Source organism: Arvicola amphibius, chromosome 15 (assembly GCF_903992535.2).
Source record: "Arvicola amphibius chromosome 15, mArvAmp1.2, whole genome shotgun sequence".
NCBI lineage: Eukaryota > Metazoa > Chordata > Mammalia > Rodentia > Cricetidae > Arvicola > Arvicola amphibius.
Window position 1 is genome coordinate 4202494 of NC_052061.1, and position 20559 is coordinate 4223052.

The 20559-nt window shown below is 43.9% G+C and overlaps 1 protein-coding gene across 1 annotated transcript; it reads right to left on the reverse strand.

Annotated features, from left to right (window-relative positions):
- Nucleotides 1–606: 606 nt before the first annotated feature.
- Gins3 (GINS complex subunit 3) lies at nucleotides 607–9523 on the reverse strand. The gene is made up of 3 exons (XM_038313081.1): nucleotides 9278–9523; nucleotides 7244–7477; nucleotides 607–2256 (listed from the first exon to the last, which is right to left on the reverse strand). The coding sequence occupies exons 1-3, from the start codon at nucleotides 9461–9463 to the stop codon at nucleotides 2026–2028; spliced, it is 651 nt and encodes a 216-aa protein (XP_038169009.1). The 5' UTR covers nucleotides 9464–9523; the 3' UTR covers nucleotides 607–2025.
- Between the last annotated feature and the right edge of the window lie 11036 nt (nucleotides 9524–20559).

The window sequence follows — 20559 nt, forward strand, 5'->3', positions numbered from 1 at the left end:
GATCCATAGCCTAAGCTTGGAGTTGTCCAGAAGTCAGAGGTCAGGGACAGCAGAAAGAACTCAGAGAGCGCCTTGGCCCACTCCTCTTACAGCCCAATGTATCCCTGGGGAAGCCTGCAGAGTGAATGAAGTCTTCTGTCTGTAACTGTGGTCAGTTACCTAAAGAGGGCCCTTAAGGAAAAAAAGCACATTCACTCTCTGAATTTTAGAAACACTTTAATATTTGAGACAATTCATTCTTTTTGAAGGGAAAAAAAAGTCAGCTCTTCGAATGACCTGAACAGTTACCTAGAAACCTGAACTTGAGAGGGGTGGGTGGTTTCTGGGAAGAGGAAAAGTCCGACAGATTTGAAGGACATTATATGATTGAAAATCGGTTTAAAAACTAAAATATACCAGGACAGGCTCTAGTAACTACAGGGAAACCCTGTCTCGAAAAAACCAAAAAAAAAAAAAAAAAAAAAAACTAAAATATAATCTGTTTAAAAAATTAAAACAAGTTCTGAATATGTGGCCTCTGAGAAAATTAGTTTTATGCTTTTTAAAAAGAGAAATATATTAGCAGTCTCAGTATTATCTTTAAAAACAAAGCTACCTGTGAAAGCAGAGCTGCCAAAAGCTAAGCTAATATAATCTTTGCACCCTGGATTCTGGGCCCTGAGTATGCATAAAAGCTGTGGTAGGAATGAAGTGTCATTTTTCTAGGGCCTAGCACACTCCCAGAGAATGCTTCTGGTATTTCTGCATACTGTACAAATACAAGTGCAGTTGTTAAAACACAGATTTGAGCATTACAGTCAAAAGATCAAAGAACACGTCCTTAGATGGTTTGCTGAATCCTGGCAGCCTTGCAGTTAGACAACACATGTACAAAATGCAAAGTCCATCATTTATTTAGAATGAAGTCAAATGATAAAAGCAATTTCATGCTAAGACAGGTATTTAAATGCATCTCTGTCATTTTAAGTATCCATTAAAATATCTGTGGGATCTGGACACCCAAATCTCTCCAAATTACAATGAAGATATTTTCCAGTAGCTATAGGACGCCAAGGGTGGCCAGTGGTGTGAAAAAGCTGCCCATCAGACAGTCCAAACGGCCTTAGGAAATGAGGTTTTTCAAAGTGACAGCCTAGGGTCTGGAGAACTCATCCCTCCGTTTGGTGCAGTTTTAAACAGATTTCCAGTAAGTGGTCACGGGTCCTCTTTGCATTAATGTTGTAATATTTCCTGGAGAAAAAAATGTAAAGGCGTCTTCCTCACTAACACTTGCCAGGCTGTTTTTCAGTGTAAGCCCCTGGTGCACACATTACAAAGGCTGGCAAACACCCGTTAATAACCACTTCTCAACTCCTGGCACTTCCCTGACAGCTCTTCTAGACAGGGAACGGAAGACGTGTGCCAGTGCTCCAGAGATCGCTGGCAAACACAGGAACGTGGCCCCTCTGGGTGGACTGAAGGGATGTGGTTCTAGTTCAAAAGCCCTGGTTACAGGGCACAGAAGCTCAATGTCTCCTCCTTTCTGCTGTGCCATCCACCTGACTTTCCTTTTCCTCCGTTTCCTGTTTTGGGAACTGGGGTAAGTCCCAGCAGGCAGGCAGCATGGTGGGGGTGCCATCCTTTGTCCAGCCATGAGGAAGGTAAGGCAAATCAGCTTAAGAGAAATTTGTGAACGGGCAGAGATGACCCACTTTGTACTTGTCCTTTGCAGCCAAGGAGACCAGATGCTTGAGGAATCCTAGTTCCACCTTGACTTTGTATTTGTCCATGACCCTTATTTAAGACCAGCTCATCCTCCGCTGCAGTCTTGGGTCAAAGGGCTCATGCTGTGGAACAGCAGGTAACTAAAGTCCAGGAAGACCAACAGGATCAAAAGCATCCACATCTGCCACCAACCAGATAGTTCCAAGCTTGGAGACTGCTGAAGGTTAAAAGTCCTGAAGCAGTAGTTGGGTCACCCATGAAGCCAACTGGTCTTATCAGGGACACAGAGACAGACACACAAGCTGCAGTTCTGTTCCGCTTTCAATCTTCCATATTAGTGAATTTTCTCTTCTTATAATTCTGAACGAGGCTGGATGCCGTGATCTGAGAAGCCTGACCCTTTTCCCAGCTCTGGAAGTCATTCAGCCCTTTCTGCCCTATTTGAAATAAGCCCCTCTCCATCTCATCTAGCCTGGCTACCAGTGCAGATGTGTCTTCATTGTAAGAATTCTGGGAGGAGTCCATGATGCGGCGGAACCGGCCAATAAAAGTCTGAAGAAGAGTAAGAGAATCAAGGCCAATATCACATCTCATAAAGCCAGACAGATTGAAAACCTGTTAATTTATTTTTGAGGGGAGACAGAGGGCACATGCGATACCATGTACGTGTGTAGAGGTTAGGGGACAACTTGTGGGACACACTCCTTCCATCAACCTAACACGGTCCTCATGTTCAGATGCAAGTGCCTTCACCCTAATAAGCCATCTTGCTGGTCCTTAGATGTTTTTTGTTTTGTTTTTTTTTTTTAAACTGGAGCATTATTTATTTACTTATTAGGCAGGGTATCACTATGTATTTATTCGTTAATTTATTTATTTATTTAGCAGGCATCACTATGTAGCCTTGGCTGGCTTGGAACTCAGAGATCTACCTGTGCTAGAATTAAAAGTTTGCACTACCATATCTGACATTATTGTTATTTTTTAAAAATTATGTGGATATGTGTATATGGATATAAATAAATGTACCTGCCCTCCTGTTGCTGGAGTTACATGTAGTTGTGAGCCACCTAAAGCAGGTGCTGGGAATTGAACTCGGGTCCTCTTCAAGAGCAACGTGTACTCTGACCACTGAGCCTTCTATCCAGCCCCATACTGGAACATTTAGATGGCTTCAAAGAATTTGGTCTCAGGACTCACCCAGGAGGCTTGCACGCCCTCTACTACTAAAGAAAGCCTTTGTTTCTTTTACAATAAAATAGATTGTTATGGAAATCCAATGGATTGTTACTAAAACCAGTGAAGCAACGTACAGTAAGGCAGATAGCAAGAGGCAGGCGCACAGTAAGCCCCTGGAAAAGCACTGCGTGTTGTTACTGGTAACAATGACGACAGGAATTGTAACCAACAGCTTTCAACCAGATGGGATCTGGGACTAACTGAATTCGGTTTCTATTTTCCTCAGTCTAAGAGCAGGATGGAGGCACATAAGATCAAGAGGCACCATTGCACCACCGTGCTCTAGTGAAAAGCACGAGCCCCAACCCAGCTTCTCCATCTGTCTCACAGCACCACCATTTCGTCTAGGAGCAGCTCTGAAACACTTGAAAGCAGTGATGGGAAGAGAAAACACACAACTTATTTTAAAAAAGAAAACTTTAATAAGAACAAGTCCTGGGAGTTGGGCCTGTGGGCACAGAATGTAATCCAAGATATTAGGAGGCTGAGGATCCCAAGTTCGGGCCAGCCTAGAACGCTGAACAAGTTAGAGGTCTACCAAGTAACTTAGCGAGATCCCCCAAAGGTCAAATATTTGTAAACAAACATGCTTTCCATTCTGCATTTTCATGAATTTGCATCAACCTTCTGGTCTATAGTCTGGGTATGGACTTCTTTTACTGAATGAATAGCAATGTTTCTTTCTTTCCTTCCTTAATTTTGTGGTATCAGGCAGCCACAAAATAAGATTTAATGTTTTTTCTCTTTATATTTATGTGTATGAGTATATTGCCTGCATATATGTCTTGTACCACATATGCGCAGTACCTGGGGGACCACAAAAAAGTGTTGGATACCCTTGGAACTGGAATTACTCAGAAGGCTGTGAGCCACCATATGGTGCTGAGAATCAAACCTAGGTCCTCTGAAAGACCAGCCAGTGCTCTTAACTGCTAAGCCATCCCTCCAAACCCAAACTTTTCTTGTTATTTTTGAGACAGGATCTCACTATGTGGACCATGCTGGCCTTGAACTCATAGAGAAATCTACCTGCCTCTTGACTGTTGGGGTTAAGGTGTGCACCACCACAGCTCACCAGCCCCAAGGGTTTTTTTTTTTTTTTTTTTTTTTTAGACAGGTTCTCACTGTGCTGCTGAAGTGACCACGAAGGTGCCTATGAGGGACAGAGGAAAGGAACTGGGTCCCCTGGAGCTGGAGCTCTAGATCATTGAGACTCACTCAACATGGTTGCTGGGAAGCTAACTCAAGTCCTCTGCAAGAGCAGGCTCTCTTAACCTATAAGCAATCTCTCCGGTTTTATAAGAGCCAACAGTTTCTATAAAACTAAAAAGGAGGCATTAAAGTCTTTTGACTGTTTATTGCTCAGGAGACACAAAGGATCCCTTCTTTCTGATATTAAAAGAATAATTAAGGAGAGCTAAAATAGGACACACCACAAAGGAGATATATATATATATATATATATATATATATATATATATATATATATATGTTTTAGCTATAGTTTGCAGTGGTCTGAATGAGAATGTTTCCTACAGGCTAATGTACTCGCTCTGCTTTGTGCTCACTGTAAGGGAAGTGAGTTTTCAGTTCCCTGCTGCAGTCACCATGCTGGCTGCTTACTGCTATGGCAGACTGTTACCCCTCCGGAGCAGTAAGCCCACAAGAAACTCTTCTGTACGCGGCCTTGTCATGGTGTTTTCTCAGAGCAGAAGCGTGACTACTGCACTGTTCATTAACTCTGTGATTTTGATGTCACTGTTACGCTTGTCACAGAGGTGAAAACCTGACGCTAAGACAGGCCACGCAGGCCGGTCCATCACAGATCAGATCAGTGAGAGCCAAGCTTTAATTCCAGAAGAAGGGAACCTAACAGATAAACAAGAAACTCGAGTATTTCCAAAAGGAGCTCCAGTCCAGACCTTCAACTGGGCCATAACAGTTTAACCATGTGCCTACCACCTATAATCTACCATCACCTTTGTCTCTTTTCTTCAATTTCCCGATGGTTCCAATTTTTAGGAAGTAAATACAAAAATGAATAGGCAGGCCATATTTTTTTTTAAATGTATCGGATAAGAACAAGAAGTTCTGGAGTGCTACCACACAATGAAGGGGCTATACAGGGTTATAATGAACTGCACATTTCCAAACGCTAAAAAAAGCAATGATTAAGGGGTAGGGGAGGTGGGTCAGCGGGTAAAGCCCTTGCCAAGCAAACATGAGGGCTTAAGTCTGAATTCCCAGATCCCATGGAAAAGCTGAGCACAGCACTGACAGCTGTACCCTCACTGCTTCCATGGTGAGATGGGAAGTGGAGACTAGAGACTCCTGGGACGCTCACTGACTAGTTTAACTGTAGTCAACAGCAAAACAGAGACCGTGGAAGGTGAGGATCGACACCCAAAGTGTTCTGACCACTCCATGTGTGCCATGGGCAAGAAGGCACCGGCACTCCCTTAACACATAAACATAAACATGCCATACACACACACAAAAGAATACTGAAAAGATAGGTATGTTTAACCTGACATAAGCATCACATAATGTATACATTATTAAAACATTACATAGGACCCTAAAATTGTGTAGGTTTTTTTTTGAAGCCAGAGGAGAATTTTATTAAAGTCTGAGAAAACCAACAGGAAGGGCAAGCTATAGATCCTTGCCTAAGGAAGCAAGACAGGGGAGAGGATGAGAGAAAGCCATGCCTTTGGCAATGGAAATTGGCAGAAGGTAGAGAGGACTTCACATGAGTGAGAGGCCCCAGTGGGCTAGAGAAAACATGTTTAGACTTTTTGGCCAGTATCCTAAAAAGATCTAGGACAGAACATCATCTGGGAACGATGTCTATACATTAACTTATTAAGGAGCAATTGTTCCTCCCTCCTCCTTTGCATGTCTTCAGGTGAACAAGCTTTCCTCTGGGGTTAATTCCTGGTTAGGTGACTGACAGCAGTTGGATTAACTGGTTTTCCCTTTTAAAATACAGTATCTTTTATTTATTCTTTGATAATTTCATATAAAAATCTTGATCTTATCCATCCCTCAGTCCCCTTCCCACTCCTCCAGGATATATCGTGTAAAACCTTTATAGGTTATATTTAACGGTGCTAGGGCTTGAACTCATGGCTTCACATATAATAGGCAGGCACTAGATCACTGATCTACATCCCTGGATCAATTAAAAAAAAAAAAAAACCTGGCAGACACAGTGTAAGTGTAGGTCACCCTAGAATAACACAAACTAAATTTATGGACCATACATTCCCCAAGTTTCCCTAAGCGTAGTGGATCAAGAGTCAACTGAATTGCAAGCTCTAGAAGGGATTTTCTTCACTTGAAATGGGAAGACCCACCCTAAACCTAGGCAGCACCTTCTGATGGCAGCTCAGATCAAATAAGATGAAGAAGGAAAGTGCTTTTCGTCTGCTGGCCCTCACTCTCGCACGTTCCCCTATCCTGTTGGGGTGGCATTCCTTAGGTGATACTAAAACCCGCAGTTTTCCAAGAATCCTCCAGGCTTCTAGCACCAGACTGGGACTAAGCAACTACTGATTCTTCGTCTCTTCTGTGTGACATAGCCATTGCTGGACCACTGAGACCATATCATGTGAGCCAATATAATAAATCCCCTTAATAGTTTTCTTCTTCTCCAATTAAAAGCATTTTATAGATCTGAGAGCCCACAGGTACTCTTTCAACTTATTATTTTTTTTGAAATGATCAGCCCTTAAAACATACATACAAGAAACATTATATAGACTGAGCAGGTCATATACAGTAATACATATGTCTATGCAAATACATATATGCGTGCAATAACAATTAGTGGAAAAAAGACTGAATCTGATGGCGATTGGGGAGGGACACATGGGGAAGGAGTGGAGGGAGGAAAGGGAGAAATGCTGTAACTAGATTATAATCTTAATTTTTTTTAATGTCTTAAGATTTTAAGATTTATTTTTATGTATGTATATCTATGTCTGTGTACACGGTGTCTATGGACACCAGAAAAGGGTGTCAGATACCTTGGAACTGGAGATACAGGTGGTTACGAGCTGCCTGACATGGGTACTAGGAACAAACTTGGGTCCTTTGAAAGAGCAGTATGTAATCACTGGGCCAGCTCTCTCGCTCTCAGGCCCTACGCACAGACACACATTCTCATTCTCTTTCTCTCTCTGTCTCTTTCTCCTTTAGAAAACTCTGACTAACGCATAGGGTGAAAATGACGTCTGGTATAAATGCCATCACTGGCTGCTAAGATATGCACATCCTAATACTTCACACTGCTTACCTGCAGCAGAGACTGGGAGATAGATGTATTCTCTGGATGGTTAAAGTGCAGAAGCTGGGAGCCGAACCCATAGAAGTGGGGCCCCATTTTGTGGAGGTCCACGACGTTAGCATCCGCACTGAACACAGTCCTCCATCCCTCTTGGTACATCTTGGGAAGTTCCACAGAAAGGATACGCCACTTGTTGTCAAAGAGTCCTTTAGCCAGCCACAAGGGAAACTCCAGTTTTGTGCCCTGCATCAGACAAGAGCTCAGATTGAAAAACAAAGGTACAGTCAGTGTACGTGGGGGGAAAAAAAAGGAAATTCATATTTTCCGGGAAATCTGCCTCTTCTACTGAGGAAGTCACTATGATGGGATCTGAAGAAATGAACCATAGACTTAAAAATTATATTTACCTTTTCAGCGCACGCGCATGTGTGTGTGTGTGTGTGTGTGTGTGTGTGTGTGTGGGTAGGGCAGGGACCCACACTGTCTACCTGCTACACATGGTATGTGTGGAGGCCAGAGGCTGCTGTCACAATGCCTCCTCCATCTTAATATTGAGATAGCTCTCTTGCTGACTTTGCACTACCTAGTTCCGTTAAACTAGCTGACCGGTCAACCCCAGTCCCTACCCTACCACTGCCAGAGTTAGAGACACAGTCATGCCTGGCTCTTGATGTGGGCGCTGAGGATAGAGACTCAGGTCCTCATACTAATGCATCAACTGTACGCAAGCAGTCACATCTCCAGCCCTTATTTACATATTCTTAACTGGGTGAGTTAAAATGGTATGTTTGTGGGGGCCTAGCTGCTGATGCAGTACAGTTCCACACTGTATAATGTTTGCATCAAGTCAAGTACCCACCTCAAACATTTCTTCGTAGTGAAAGTGTAAACATTAAAAATCCTTTCCCCAGCTCTTCAAAACAGCAAGCGCCTCACTGTACTCTACAGTCACTCGCTACTCAGCAGCGCACGGGACTCCTCAATTCTCACATCAGAGCAAGGCCCACTGATCAGGTGGTCACCCCCCACCCCAGCCTCTGGCATCACTACACTACTTTCAAGTTCTACGAGGTCAGCTTAGGCTGAGGTTTCATGTGAGATGCAACGAAGACAGAAAACAGGCTATAACAACAGCAACAACAACAACAAAAAACATGACAAAGAACAACAGGACAGAAGTGGAAGTTTTCCAAAGTAAATATATATATATAGTATATATATATATATAGTATATATATATATATTTAAAAAATTTTTAAGTAAATATGTATTTTTTAAATTTTCTTTGGTATATATGCACCAATTTGGACGCTGGTAGAAGAGAAAATGGAATCTATCTGAAGTCAGGTGGCAGTCCCTTCCCAACCCACATCATGGCTTCAGTGACGGTAGAAAGGGTCAATGTCTACGTTTTTCAAAGTCTTAAAAGAATTGGAAAACAATATGACAAGATGAGATGAGGTGACGGGCCAGAAATTAAAAGCCAAATTATTTGAAGCCATAGGGCCCTAGGTTCGAATCCCAGTTTATACCACTTCCTGGAGGCCCCTGACCTTGTTACCCAGCCTTTGCCAGGTTTATAGGTGGGCAAAGGGGCTAATACACAGAGCTGCCACATTTACTCTGAACAATGAAAAGCGTATGAGCAACTTTTTACCGAGGACTGACTTGGTTAAGCCACCATGGGCTTCTGTGGGACCCTGGCCGAGCGACTCAACCTTTGTTAAGTCACACCCACCTCTACCCCACCATCCCCCCCGCCTCGGCCCACTCTGGATCACGGGCCCTTGGGAACAGGCTGCTGACGCTGTCATCAGGTTTGCAGAACGCACAAGGCGATCTGCACCCCCCAGACGCACACACCTCAAAAAAGTTTTAGGGAAAACAGGAGCGGAACCAAGACCCTGCGGCGCAAGACCCTTTCAGCGTTCGGAAAGCCAATAACCTTGGAGAGTTTTAGAAATGAATTCGGTGATGGCGGGAGACCTGTCTGAACGCTGCGCAGCTCCCCCGGGTCCCCGCAGCCTCCCCGGCTCGCCTCACCTGCGGGAGCGCCTGGTCCGAGTCGGCGTCCGCGCCCCGCTCCAGGAAGAAGGCGCCCAGGCGCGGCATGGGCTTCTCCACGCGCACCGGCAGCTTCTCCTGGGACATGAGGATGTCGTCCAAGGACAGGAAGTTCTCCTCAGGTCCCAGCGCGCCCGACTCCACTGGGAAATAAGCCTCCGACATGGTTGCTGGCGGCAGCGGCGGGGGATGAGAGGGCCGAGCCGCCCCGGCGAACCGCCCGGCTTCAAACTCGCTTTCCCGCGCCTGACTCGCCAGACCCGAGCAGTCGATCCCTGCGGGCCTGCGGCTGCTCAGGCAGAAGCAATCGATGAAGTCACTGATCGGGACCAGAGTCACCGCCCTGCGCGGAAGCCCTGGCTGAGTCGGCTGGAAGTTCTCCCGCAGCCAGTAGCCTAGGCTGGGAAAAGTACTTAGAAGCTTGATGACCTGAAAGGACCGTCTGCGTTTGTACTAACTGGACTGTATTCATGCAGCCCTTTAGATAAATGTATGAAATTTAAAAACATCTCTGGGGGCTTCAAGTAAAACCATTTTGTACTATCTGCTTCACTCCTCATTAAATCCGCTTTCATTACAGCGGATTTCACTGATACCATTTCACTGATAGGTTAATTTTTGTTTTCGAAAACAACAGAAGAAACTAAAACACGAGTACTAGCCCGAATATCTAGTTGTGTGCTGAGTTATGAACTCTTTGTGGTATTTTGATGGGGCACGGAGCCAGGTTGGGTGGGAACTTGGAGTGGTAGATTTACACATGGGTGGCAAAGTCTTCTTCAGGACCTTCCAGCTTGCTTTTCTGCCAACTGACAAATTCCTCTTGTGGCTCTTAGTTTAGGTTCCCAAGAGAGAAAGTTAGGCTAGGAAGTCTTAGTCCAGTTAGTCTTTTGACAGCCACCCTACGCACGGGAGTTCCAGTACCAAGTGTTATCATGGGTCAAGTACCTGAAGAGAGCAAAGGAAAGGTCGAGCATGGTTGCTGGGTGCTCAGATTGGTGGCACTGCTCACACACGGATACAGGTGGAGGGGAATTGTTGGGAGGCATGATGCAGAACTTCCCTACTGTAGAAGGGCATTCCCGGGGGTGGTGGAGTTTGGGGGCAGTGTGCGCACAGGAAGGGAGGTGTGCATGAGTTTCATCTTCACTCTTTTTTTTTGGTTTTGAATGAAAAAAAATTTGTTAATGTATTCACATAATTCACTACATTTCAGTAATAGCCTTCTAAATATGGACTAGAACTTTACATATGCTAAGCAACAGTTACTTGTTTTTTCTTGCCAAAATACTTGCGTTAAATGAATGAAGTATTTACATCTCTTTCTTCATTTTTCCCCTCTTCTTTTAACACCATCACTAGTCACTATAAAACAATTTATTCTAGGCAGCTACTTTAAAAGGTCCCAGTAATGTCAAGTATGGTGACCCATGCCTAGAATCCCAATGAAGGTGAAGCTGAGACAAGAAGATCTCCTCTCTCTTTCCCTTGCCATGCTTTGCCCAGGCAACCCGGGAGCATTGCATTAAACATGGGCATCTTTTATTTGGTCTAATTTGGTCTGATTGGAATTATTTGCATCGGCGGAGAGGCTCGTCTTAAGAAATACTCCTAACAATAGGAAACCAGGTAGATTTACACTCACCTCCCCTCTTTTTCTGTGCTGGTCTCCATAAACGTTGTATGAATGAGGTTGTCATCCTTAACTTCCCTCCATGCTTCTCTTATACAACAAAATCCATCTGTTTCCTGCATTAGCAGTCACACAATCCAACCGTTGCCGGCTCTGCTGCTACCCTCTTGTCAGTATTTAATGGTGCTTTGGAATCTTGGCCCTTGGGGACACGGGGACGAATTGCCTCTCCAGAGTTAGCTGTTTCCTAGAGATAGCAAAGAAGTTACCTGTGAAACGCCTTTAGTTTATAAATCAGCCATTCCAAGTCTGTGTCCCAAACCAGTTTATCTAACCTCCACACAAAGCTTATGTTTCCTGCACACATGCCTCAGCATGGTGTTGGGAGCACAGAGGTCCTTGTACTCACAGAGAAGAACTAGGAGAATCAGGAATGTTAATTGTAAAGGGGTGTTTTCTCAATGGAGGAGATAAAAGTCAAACACCTGCCTTCCATCCAGAAAGCTGAGAGTGCATTTTGATAATGACCTGGTGACTCTTTTGCTGTCGGTGGAGGCAGACCTTAGCCACCTTTTGCTACATAGGCAGACCTCATGCAAATATCCAGAATGATCATCCCAGACTCCTCCCTCCCTAGACTGCTACCCAGCCTTAGGGGACTTGTCACAAGTACTTTGTGGCCTGCTGACCTCTATGCGATCAGTCAAAGACCACACTAGATTCTAGGCCTTTTAGTTATAGAGCCCACCCTCATGATACGTGTACTGTGTAAAAGAACATCTATATAGTCACACGTTGAGCTTTATTGTGTGCCTGGAATTGGACTGATTGGACTGATTGTTGCCTAAAAACCTTTTCCAAATTGTAATGTGTTTAAAACGACGATGAACCGCCTGTTCGGACTCCCTTAAGTCTGATCCAGGTCGACGAAGTTAATCTGCACTGAGTTTTCATCTTGACTCTTCTTGCAGTTTGCTTCCCTGTCTGACACCTTCAGGGACCCCCTCAGCATGGGACACATATCCACACAGACATGCACACTTGCACACATACATGCTGCACACAAACAACAAGTGAATATAATTTTAAAAAATAAGTAAGCATAATCCATAGTGATAATGCAAACTTTTCTGCTGAGATGGAGATATGGTAGCAGATATGTGTTGGGATAGAAATATGAGCTCATCTAATTGAAATCAATGTAGGTTATTCATTACTGAGGACTGTAAGCTACTTTTCCAAAGAAATAAGAAGAAGACTCAATGAGTTCACCGCATCACAAGAGTACCACTTCGGTGCAAAGACCAGAATATTGACTCTAAATGCAAACACCGTGTTAATGCCCAAGGGATTAAGATGAAATCAGATGGTCTTGTTTTTTTCATTTACTGTCTTAGCTTCTGATGAAACTGTCCACTGCATGTGTACTGTTACTCCATTTAATCTCCGTTCTCCTTAAGCCAGTAAACAAGTGGATTACCTAGAACAAGCGAAATGAGTGAGAATTTGAATTTGTGGTGCTGAAAACAGTCAACCCTTTGACGGAGTGGCACGTGGTTTATTGAGTATGAATCTGTCTGTGGTTCATGCCTTAAAAGCCAAGAATGCTATTAAGCCAGCTAATAAATAGACCAGAACGGCACTGAGTAGACTTCCAATCTACGTGTAAGATCAGCATTATATTCACACTGGATTCGCACACACTGGACTGCAGTGCTGCCCTCTGACAAGTGTCTGCTGGATCCCTGACAATTGGCCAGTCATTTCAGAACTGCAGAATCTTGGGGCAGCAGTGCTTTAGATCACAGTGAACGTGACAGGAGCCTTTAGATATGCAAAACCACAAGCAGTTTTCAAGTAGTCTATTGTAATGAGTTTGTGTATCTGTGTGTATGTGTGTTCGTGTGTGTGTGTGTGTCCCGTGCTGGGGACTGAACTCTGGAACTCATGCATGCTAGGCAAGCATTCTATCACTGAGCCACATTCTTGCTCTAAATTTGCTTTTGTCTGTGTTTTCTTTTTGTTTATTTCTTTTCCTGCGACAGGTTTCTTTTTATGTGTCCAAAACTAGCGAACTCACAATCCTCCTGCCTCAGCCTCTAGAGTGCTAGGATTAGAGATCTCATTACTGCACTCAGCTAAGTCAGCTCCTTTGAATGCCAGAGCTCTCTAAATTTCTCTCACTGAGTGGGGAAGTTGTACCACCGGTGACAGAAATCCAAACCCAAGTGGGTATGGAGGATCTGTGGGGCAGGAAGGAAAGAGAAATGCACGGGGCTCTGTCCTTAGCGTTTGGCAGGGTTTCCTGGATCCCTCCCCAGTTCTTATTCCCAGTCATTAGCTTATCAACAAAATGTTGCCGTTGCCTTTGCCTTCACAGAAGCTCTAGTAGGTGATTATTTCTCATCGCTCCGGCAGGTGCGTCCAGCCTTTGACACTGCAAAAAGCTATTATTAGCTACAACATTTACACCCAAGAACCTCACAGTCTGAGTCACAGAAATAGGGGCAAAAACTTCATAAAGTTTTAAGAAAGCTGATGGAGTTGTGTTGAGCCACATTTGTAGCTGTCATCGTGGTTGTACGTGGGTTTCAGGCTGCAGGTTGAATATACTTGCAAGCCTAGTCCAAGCCACCGGTAGTTCCCACTTGGATTTTTGCATTAGCTGTCTGCCTCGCCTTGCTTCTGTCCATAACCTCACTGTGTTCTTTGGAGACCGAAGACACACTCACTCCTCAGGGCTTTGCAAGTGTCTGTTTAACTGTCTGAATTGCTTTTCTCTTGAGTTTCCACAGCATGGATATCTTCTCGGGTTTTCTTCCAAAGTCACTGCCTCAATTAAGCTGCCTCTACCTACATTTGTAAGTATTTTCCCTTCGTACGTGATATTGTCATTATCTGCTGCAGTGTAAATGTGTCCTTAAAATGCTTATGTTGAAACTTAGGCCAAAATGCAATGGTGTTAGGAGGTGTGTAGGTCACAGGGGCCTTGTCCCCACAGCTGGGTTCATGACTGAATAAAAAGGATTGTGGGCATGGCTTCTTCTCTGCATTCATCTGCATGAGCTCATACCATAAGGTTCTCATCAGACCCTGGGACCTTGAACCTTGCCCCACAGGCTCCAGAGCTGGGAAAGAATGCATGTTTGTTCCTTACAAATTACCCAGTCTGTGGTGTTCCGCTACAGCACAGCAAACTGGATTGACACCCCTCTCCCCGCTCCCAGACCCATCACTCCCAATATACTGTTTATTTTCTGTATTTACATTACTCCCAATCAGTTACCCTTCTCAGAGTGTTAGCTCTGTAGGGGTGGGGTGGAAAGACTTTTTAGTCCCGCTCCATTCCTGTAACCCTACTGCCAAATGTATTTTAGAAATTTAATATTAATGGCTCTTACCTGAAAATGCTGAAATCAGGGGTTAAAAAAAGTATTTTGCTAAGATACAGTTTAAGTCCCGAGTTCCTCTAGACCCACAGCTTGTGAGCTGAAGCCATGAAGCAGTCTCCTGACTGAGATTCATTAATTTCTATATAGCTGAAGCTTAGATAAAGCCATACTGAATGTTGGCCTTACAGTAACTGTGAGACCGGAGTATTTCAGCCGACAGTGACTGTTTGTGAAAGTGGCTCTTCCTCTCTGGTGAGACATTCTGCTTCCGCTGAATTGCTGTGCGGCTTCTGAACTCATCAGTGCCAGCTGGTAGCTAACGACCACTGCTTGAGACACCTTTGTGATTGCCAGGAAACCGCTTCGTTGGAGTGTCCCCGTCTATAACAAGGGTTAATGAAGTAGCTCAGAGAACTGGGGTGAGGACAGAGCAAATGAGCCAGTTTGCACAGAGCTCTGCTCCTGGGCCCACAGAAAGTGCCCCCAAACTGATCGTTAACTGCGTCCGTTCACTCCTGCATCCTCAGTGCCACGAACGACATCTTGCACAGAGCAAGCGCTCACGGAACGCTTGTTAAATAGCCACCATCATTCGTGACTGTCATTAATCTAGACTTGGCCACTCTTCTTTCCTCTACAACTCAAGTTTCTCAATGTATTTAAAGGCGAGAAGTTACTGTTCAACTCCCTCCGCCCCATCCCGGCAAATTATCCGGTAGAGTTTACCACCTCTTAGAACAAATTGCTGTATTAAGGTATTTTCTTTTGTATCATGAAATTACAGTGCTATGTTTAAAATCTTATTATGTAAGGTTAATGGATGAAAATCAGTGGGGCTCATTTTTACATAATGTGACTGTTCTTTTGGTTGAGCTATTTCTTAAGCCCTGCTCCAAAACGCCTTCCACAAGATCAAAATAAATTGACGGGCATGATTCGACCTTCCATGTGGGTAGCGCTGATTTTAGATTCTTCCCACAGTCTTCAGCAGTACTAATGAAATTGTAAACCTATCTTATTTATTCAGAGAGATCTTGTGTGTCATCCGCTTCACTTGGCAAAGAAGCCGCTCTTGCCATCGCTATAACAAAGGCACTTGCTAGTCCGACTTTCCTTTATTCTGTGTTCGCAGTTTCCCCAAAATTACCTTTCTTACCGTTCCCGTAGCTCCATCTTATTGCGCTAATCTGTTTTATAGTTTAAACTCTGGGATAGTCAGACTTTTTTGTTTTTAAAGGGGAAGGAGTGGTAAACAGATTTATTTGAGAAAAAATGGGGGAGACTGTCTTGGCTCATCAAGATGTTCAGTTGCTTGTTACATGTCCTGAGGCTGCGAACGTGGGCACAAGGATGGGTTTGACAGTCCTGGGCTGTTAAGGACTCTGTCAGTACACAAGGAGGGCAGGGCAATGAGAGTCTTGTCCAAAATGATGTGGAGGCTCGGAAGGCAACTTGGATTATAACCTAGATGGGAAAGTGTTTATGAAGGCTGTAGGGAAGAACCTATGGTGGGATGGCTCAGTAGGTAAAGGCACTTGTTACCACAGCTCATGACTTAGCAGAAGGAGAGAACAAACTCTCGCAAGTTCTCCTCTGCATATGTGCGCTGTGGTGTGTGTGTGTGTATGTGTGTGTGTGTGTGTATGTGTGTGTATCCATGCACACATGGAATGACTCTTTTTCTGTCCCACTATCCAACTCTCAAATAATGACACGAAGACTTCTTATTAATTATGAAGACTTCTTATAGGCTTGTTCCTAGCTAGCTCTTATAACTTAAATTAACCCATTTATATTAATCTACATTCTATCACATGGTGTTACCTCTCTTCCATCTTGCACCTCTTGTTTCCTCTCCATGTCTCCAGGCTTCTCCCTTTGTGTCTAGATTCCTCCTCCTCTTCCTTTCTCTCCCCAGAAATCACACCTACCTAGCAATTGACTGTTCAACATTTTATTACAGCAATCTTCACACAGTGTGCAAATATCCCACAACACACACACACACACACGAAATAAATGAACAATGTCTAAAATGTTTTAGAGAAAGATCACTAGAAGAAGGCTTTATAGTAAAAGTAGGATTTTTGCAGCAGGCCCTCAAGTATAAGGAAGGGTCATTCTGGAGCCAAGGATGAAGCTAGAGGAAAGACTGGAGTTGGGAAGGTTCAGGAGAGAGCACGCCTCATCCCAGGCCACCTGTTCCCACTGCTTTGCATTATCCTGACCAATAGTACCATCATGCTCATGATTACCAAGGCATTTTAGGTGTGTATCTGTATGTTCAGGTGTGTGCAGGTACATGTGTATATAGAGGTCAAAGGTCAATGGTGGGTCTTGCCCTTAGATGCCTTCATGCTTATATTTTGGGATCAAATCTCTCATTGGTTCATCTAGGTCGACCTGGAAGCTCCCAGAAGCCTCCTGTCTCCATCTTCCCACCCCCGGGGCTGATATATAAGCCTGCACCACTACATCTGGCTTTTTACAAGGCCCTGGTCATGCTTACTTAGGTAGCACTATACTGACTGAGCTGTTTCTTTAGTTTCCTTATGTCCTTAAATAACAGGAAAATCCAATTCAAACTTGCTTAGACAACTTGAGGACTTCCAAGCTGCATTAGAGTTGAGCTGAGGACATTGTGGTTGGCTCAAAGATATTGCTGAGAATCTGTCTTTGCTTTGGTTTATACACGGTCCCTTCCCATCTTTGACTCATTCCCTTTAAGGGCACAGGTTAGCTGCCAATTAAGTCAGTTCTATGCGCTTCCAGCACTCCCATCCCAATATGCCAATCAAGACTTCTGAAGTCGGTCAGTACCTACCTCTATAGCTGGGTCACGTTTACAAAATCTTCTCCAAGACCCTGGAGGACCTATGAATGGTGGTGCCTGTCTGTAATTCCAGCACTTGGAGGTAGAGGCAGGTGGGTGACAAGTTCAAGGCCAGCTTGGGCTACACAGTAGTATCGTTCCTCATGTCAAGGGTGAAGGATATAACTTGGGGATAGAGTTACATCTAGCGCACACAAGCATTGGGTTCCATTCCCAGGATGTGGGAGTGAGGGTGAGGGAGAGCGCTAAGGGTTTATCTGATAGTTCTTTCAGATCAGCCGCAGTGCTCCTGAGACTCCTAAGGTTGTGCTCACACATCAGTTTCACAGGGCACCCTGTGAAGAAAGGACTGTCCCCAAACCCGAGCTTGATATTACCAAGGAATGAGATTTTAAAGGACATGTGAACAAGTCAGTTTGCCGTTACCATTTTTAAATGTTAGAGATAATCAACTTCCAAAGAGAGATTATTTTGTATTACAGTTTAGGGATTTCAGTCCATAGCAGGTTGGCCTTGTTCCTTGTTCACGACAGCAACTGACATGAAAGAAGCTGCTGACTTTGTGGTCAGGACATGGACAGGAGGGAGGAGCGGGGCTGGGGTCTCACTAGCTCTTTAAGCCATCATTAAGAAATTATTATCTTTTTTTTTTTTTTTTTTTTGGTTTTCGAGACAGGGTTTCTCTGTAGTTTTTTTAGAGCCTGTCCTGGAACTAGCTCTTGTAGACCAGGCTGGCAGAAATTATTATCTTTGCTGAATATACCACACTACTCTAAGAAGCCTTGGGGATGTCAGGTGGGCCCTGCCTCTCACAGGCTGCAGCAACCCTCATGAGTGCCACAGGTAGAGACCCAGCGTGCAGCACATGGGATTAAAAGCGAGCACCACCCCCCACCCCAGGCTGGTTTAGGAATTTTAAAAACATATATGTTCTAGAACTTTGGTGGCTTAAAATGGTGATATTTTATTTCATAAGTCATGGACCACAAATTCTGGCAGGGTCCAGGCAAGCCGTTCTCCTTTTCCCATGGCACTGGTGAGAATTAGTTGTCAGAGGCACAGGTATTGAGGGTGCGAAACAGCTTCACTCGTGTCTGATACCTGACACCTGTGACGGCAAGGAGCGTGGGATCAGCTGAATCTGCTCAATGGGATATGTCTCTGCGGCTTCTCTAGCATGTAGCCTCTTAGATGATAGCTCACAACTATAGGGAAGAGCCTGTCGGGGCCATGACAGGAGACACATTAGCTCTTTTAATAGCCTCTGCCTCAGAATCCACATCACCTCCATCACACTCCATGTTCAAAGGGGGCACAAAGCTCGCCCCAGTGCAAATGATGGGCAGCTTTGTTAAACTTCCGTGTGACCACAAATGATCTGTCTTTCACTCCTGTGCAAAATTCACATCTTCTTGTTTGGAGCGATGGCTCAGCAGTTAAGAGCATTTGATGCCCTTATTGAGGACCCAGATTTTATTTCCAGTACCCATATGCCACTCTAGTTCCGGGGTTCTGACACCTTCTTCTGACCTCAGGTCCAGGCATACATGCGGCACACATTACAAAACATGCAAGCAAAACATTCATACACATAAAGCATAAATAAATCTTTTATAAATTGATGTTTCTTTCATGACTCCTTGCTGTAGTTTGGATAAGTGACCTGAAAAGTCCCATGTGCTGCACGCTGGGTCTCTACCTGTGGCACTCATGAGGGTTGCTGCAGAAGAAGGCGGATCTCTGTGAGTTCAAGGCCAGCCTGGTCTACAAGACTGGTTCCAGGACAAGCTCCAAAGCTACAGAGAAACCCTGTCTTGAAAAACAAACAAACAAAAAAAACCCCTAAACTAGTCTTAGTGGTGCAGCATATATATATATATATATATATATATATATATATGTCTCTATATATATATACACACATATATACATATATATACATACACACATATATATGTATATACAAGTACACGAACCAGCCCTCTTTGCTTATTAATAGTTTTTAGACTTTGGGAGAGTCGAACATAGACTATCAACATTTTAATGAATTTATTGTTAATTGTGCTAGATGTACTCATGATTTTGTGGTTATGGAGAATAGTGCCTCTTCCTAGTGCCTCTCTTCAGGAGAACTTCCCTGGATAATTATGAGGTAAGTGTCATCATGACTAAAGCTTACTTAATTAACAGTGGCCAACAGAACGATCAAGAGCGAGGGAGAGGGAAGAGAGGAGGGAACCCTGCAAAAGAAGGCTGTCAGTTATTGGAATCCAGTTCTGGGCAGATGGAGGCTCACTGTATAATCCTTTCAACATTTGGTATGTGAAATTGTTCACAGTAAAAAGCGTAGGATAAAAAAAAATCAGGGAAAATGGAAAAATAAACTTATAAAAACGTCTTCAACATCATTAGTCACCAAGGACATGCAATAGAAGTCAGAGTTCTAGGCTGGGGACGTCATCAGGGATACAGCACTTGCCTTGTCTGTGTGGGGACTGGGTTTGAGTGCCACACACTGGAAAAGAGGAAAAGGGGGGCAGTTCCACCCATAGGATAATTGAAGGATTAAGGTGGGGAGGCCAGAAAAGCTGGCACTGTTAGGAAGCAAGTGAAACTCCTCCATAGGACTGATGAGGTCAACCGCCGTGGAAAACTGTTGGCAGTGTCTCCCAAAGCCAGCACACCCACCCCAGGACTCAGAAGTTCACTTTCCCCGAGTGGTCCATCTACATCCTCAGCCAACGGTACCCGTAAACGCTATTGAAAATGGCTTCAAATAGACAGTTACCCAGGTATCCACGAGCAGGACAAGACGTGACCATTTCTCACAAGACGGATGAATTGTATCAGTGTTGACATTCTGCTTGTGATGTTGTATGAAGCTATAAGCGCTTACAACGTGCTTGGTGATGCAAGCCTGTAATCCTAACAATTTAGGAGGCTGAGGCAGGAGGTTTGCAACCTCCTTAAAGTCCGCCTGAGCAACTTAGTGAGACCTGTCTCAAAATAAAATTTAAAAGGGATATGTTTCAGGAGTAAAACAAAATCTGTGCTATTTCTTGTGATTGCATGTAAACAAAAATGTTTTTTAAAAACATATTAATTAAACAGTAAAGGTACAAAACAAAAAAAATAGCAATTGTCTATCTGCAAATATGCCTGTATTTGCACATTATACTTCTGGAAAGATATCAGCAAAAATGGAAGCCACAGTTTCTTCTACAGAGAATGGGCAAGGGGGCAGAGGAAGATGACTTAATTATAACCATATACATTTTTGCAAGTTTGAATTTTTAATTTGTGCCTCCACTTTTTTCTTAGACATTTAAAACCCTAAGAAATGTAAAAATAAAGGAAATGTGAAATTCGAAGGGGTGTTTTGGGGGGCGGTGGCTGTAACAGC

Excerpts from the sequence above, each read along its gene's own strand:
- Gins3 (XM_038313081.1), bottom strand. The coding sequence starts at position 9,463 with ATGTCGGAGGCTTATTTCCCAGTGGAGTCGGGCGCGCTGGGACCTGAG. Across the intron at positions 7,478-9,277 it reads CGGACCAGGCGCTCCCGCAG|GGCACAAAACTGGAGTTTCC; the intron begins GTGAGGCGAGCC and ends TGTCTGATGCAG. Across the intron at positions 2,257-7,243 it reads TCTCCCAGTCTCTGCTGCAG|ACTTTTATTGGCCGGTTCCG; the intron begins GTAAGCAGTGTG and ends ACTCTTCTTCAG.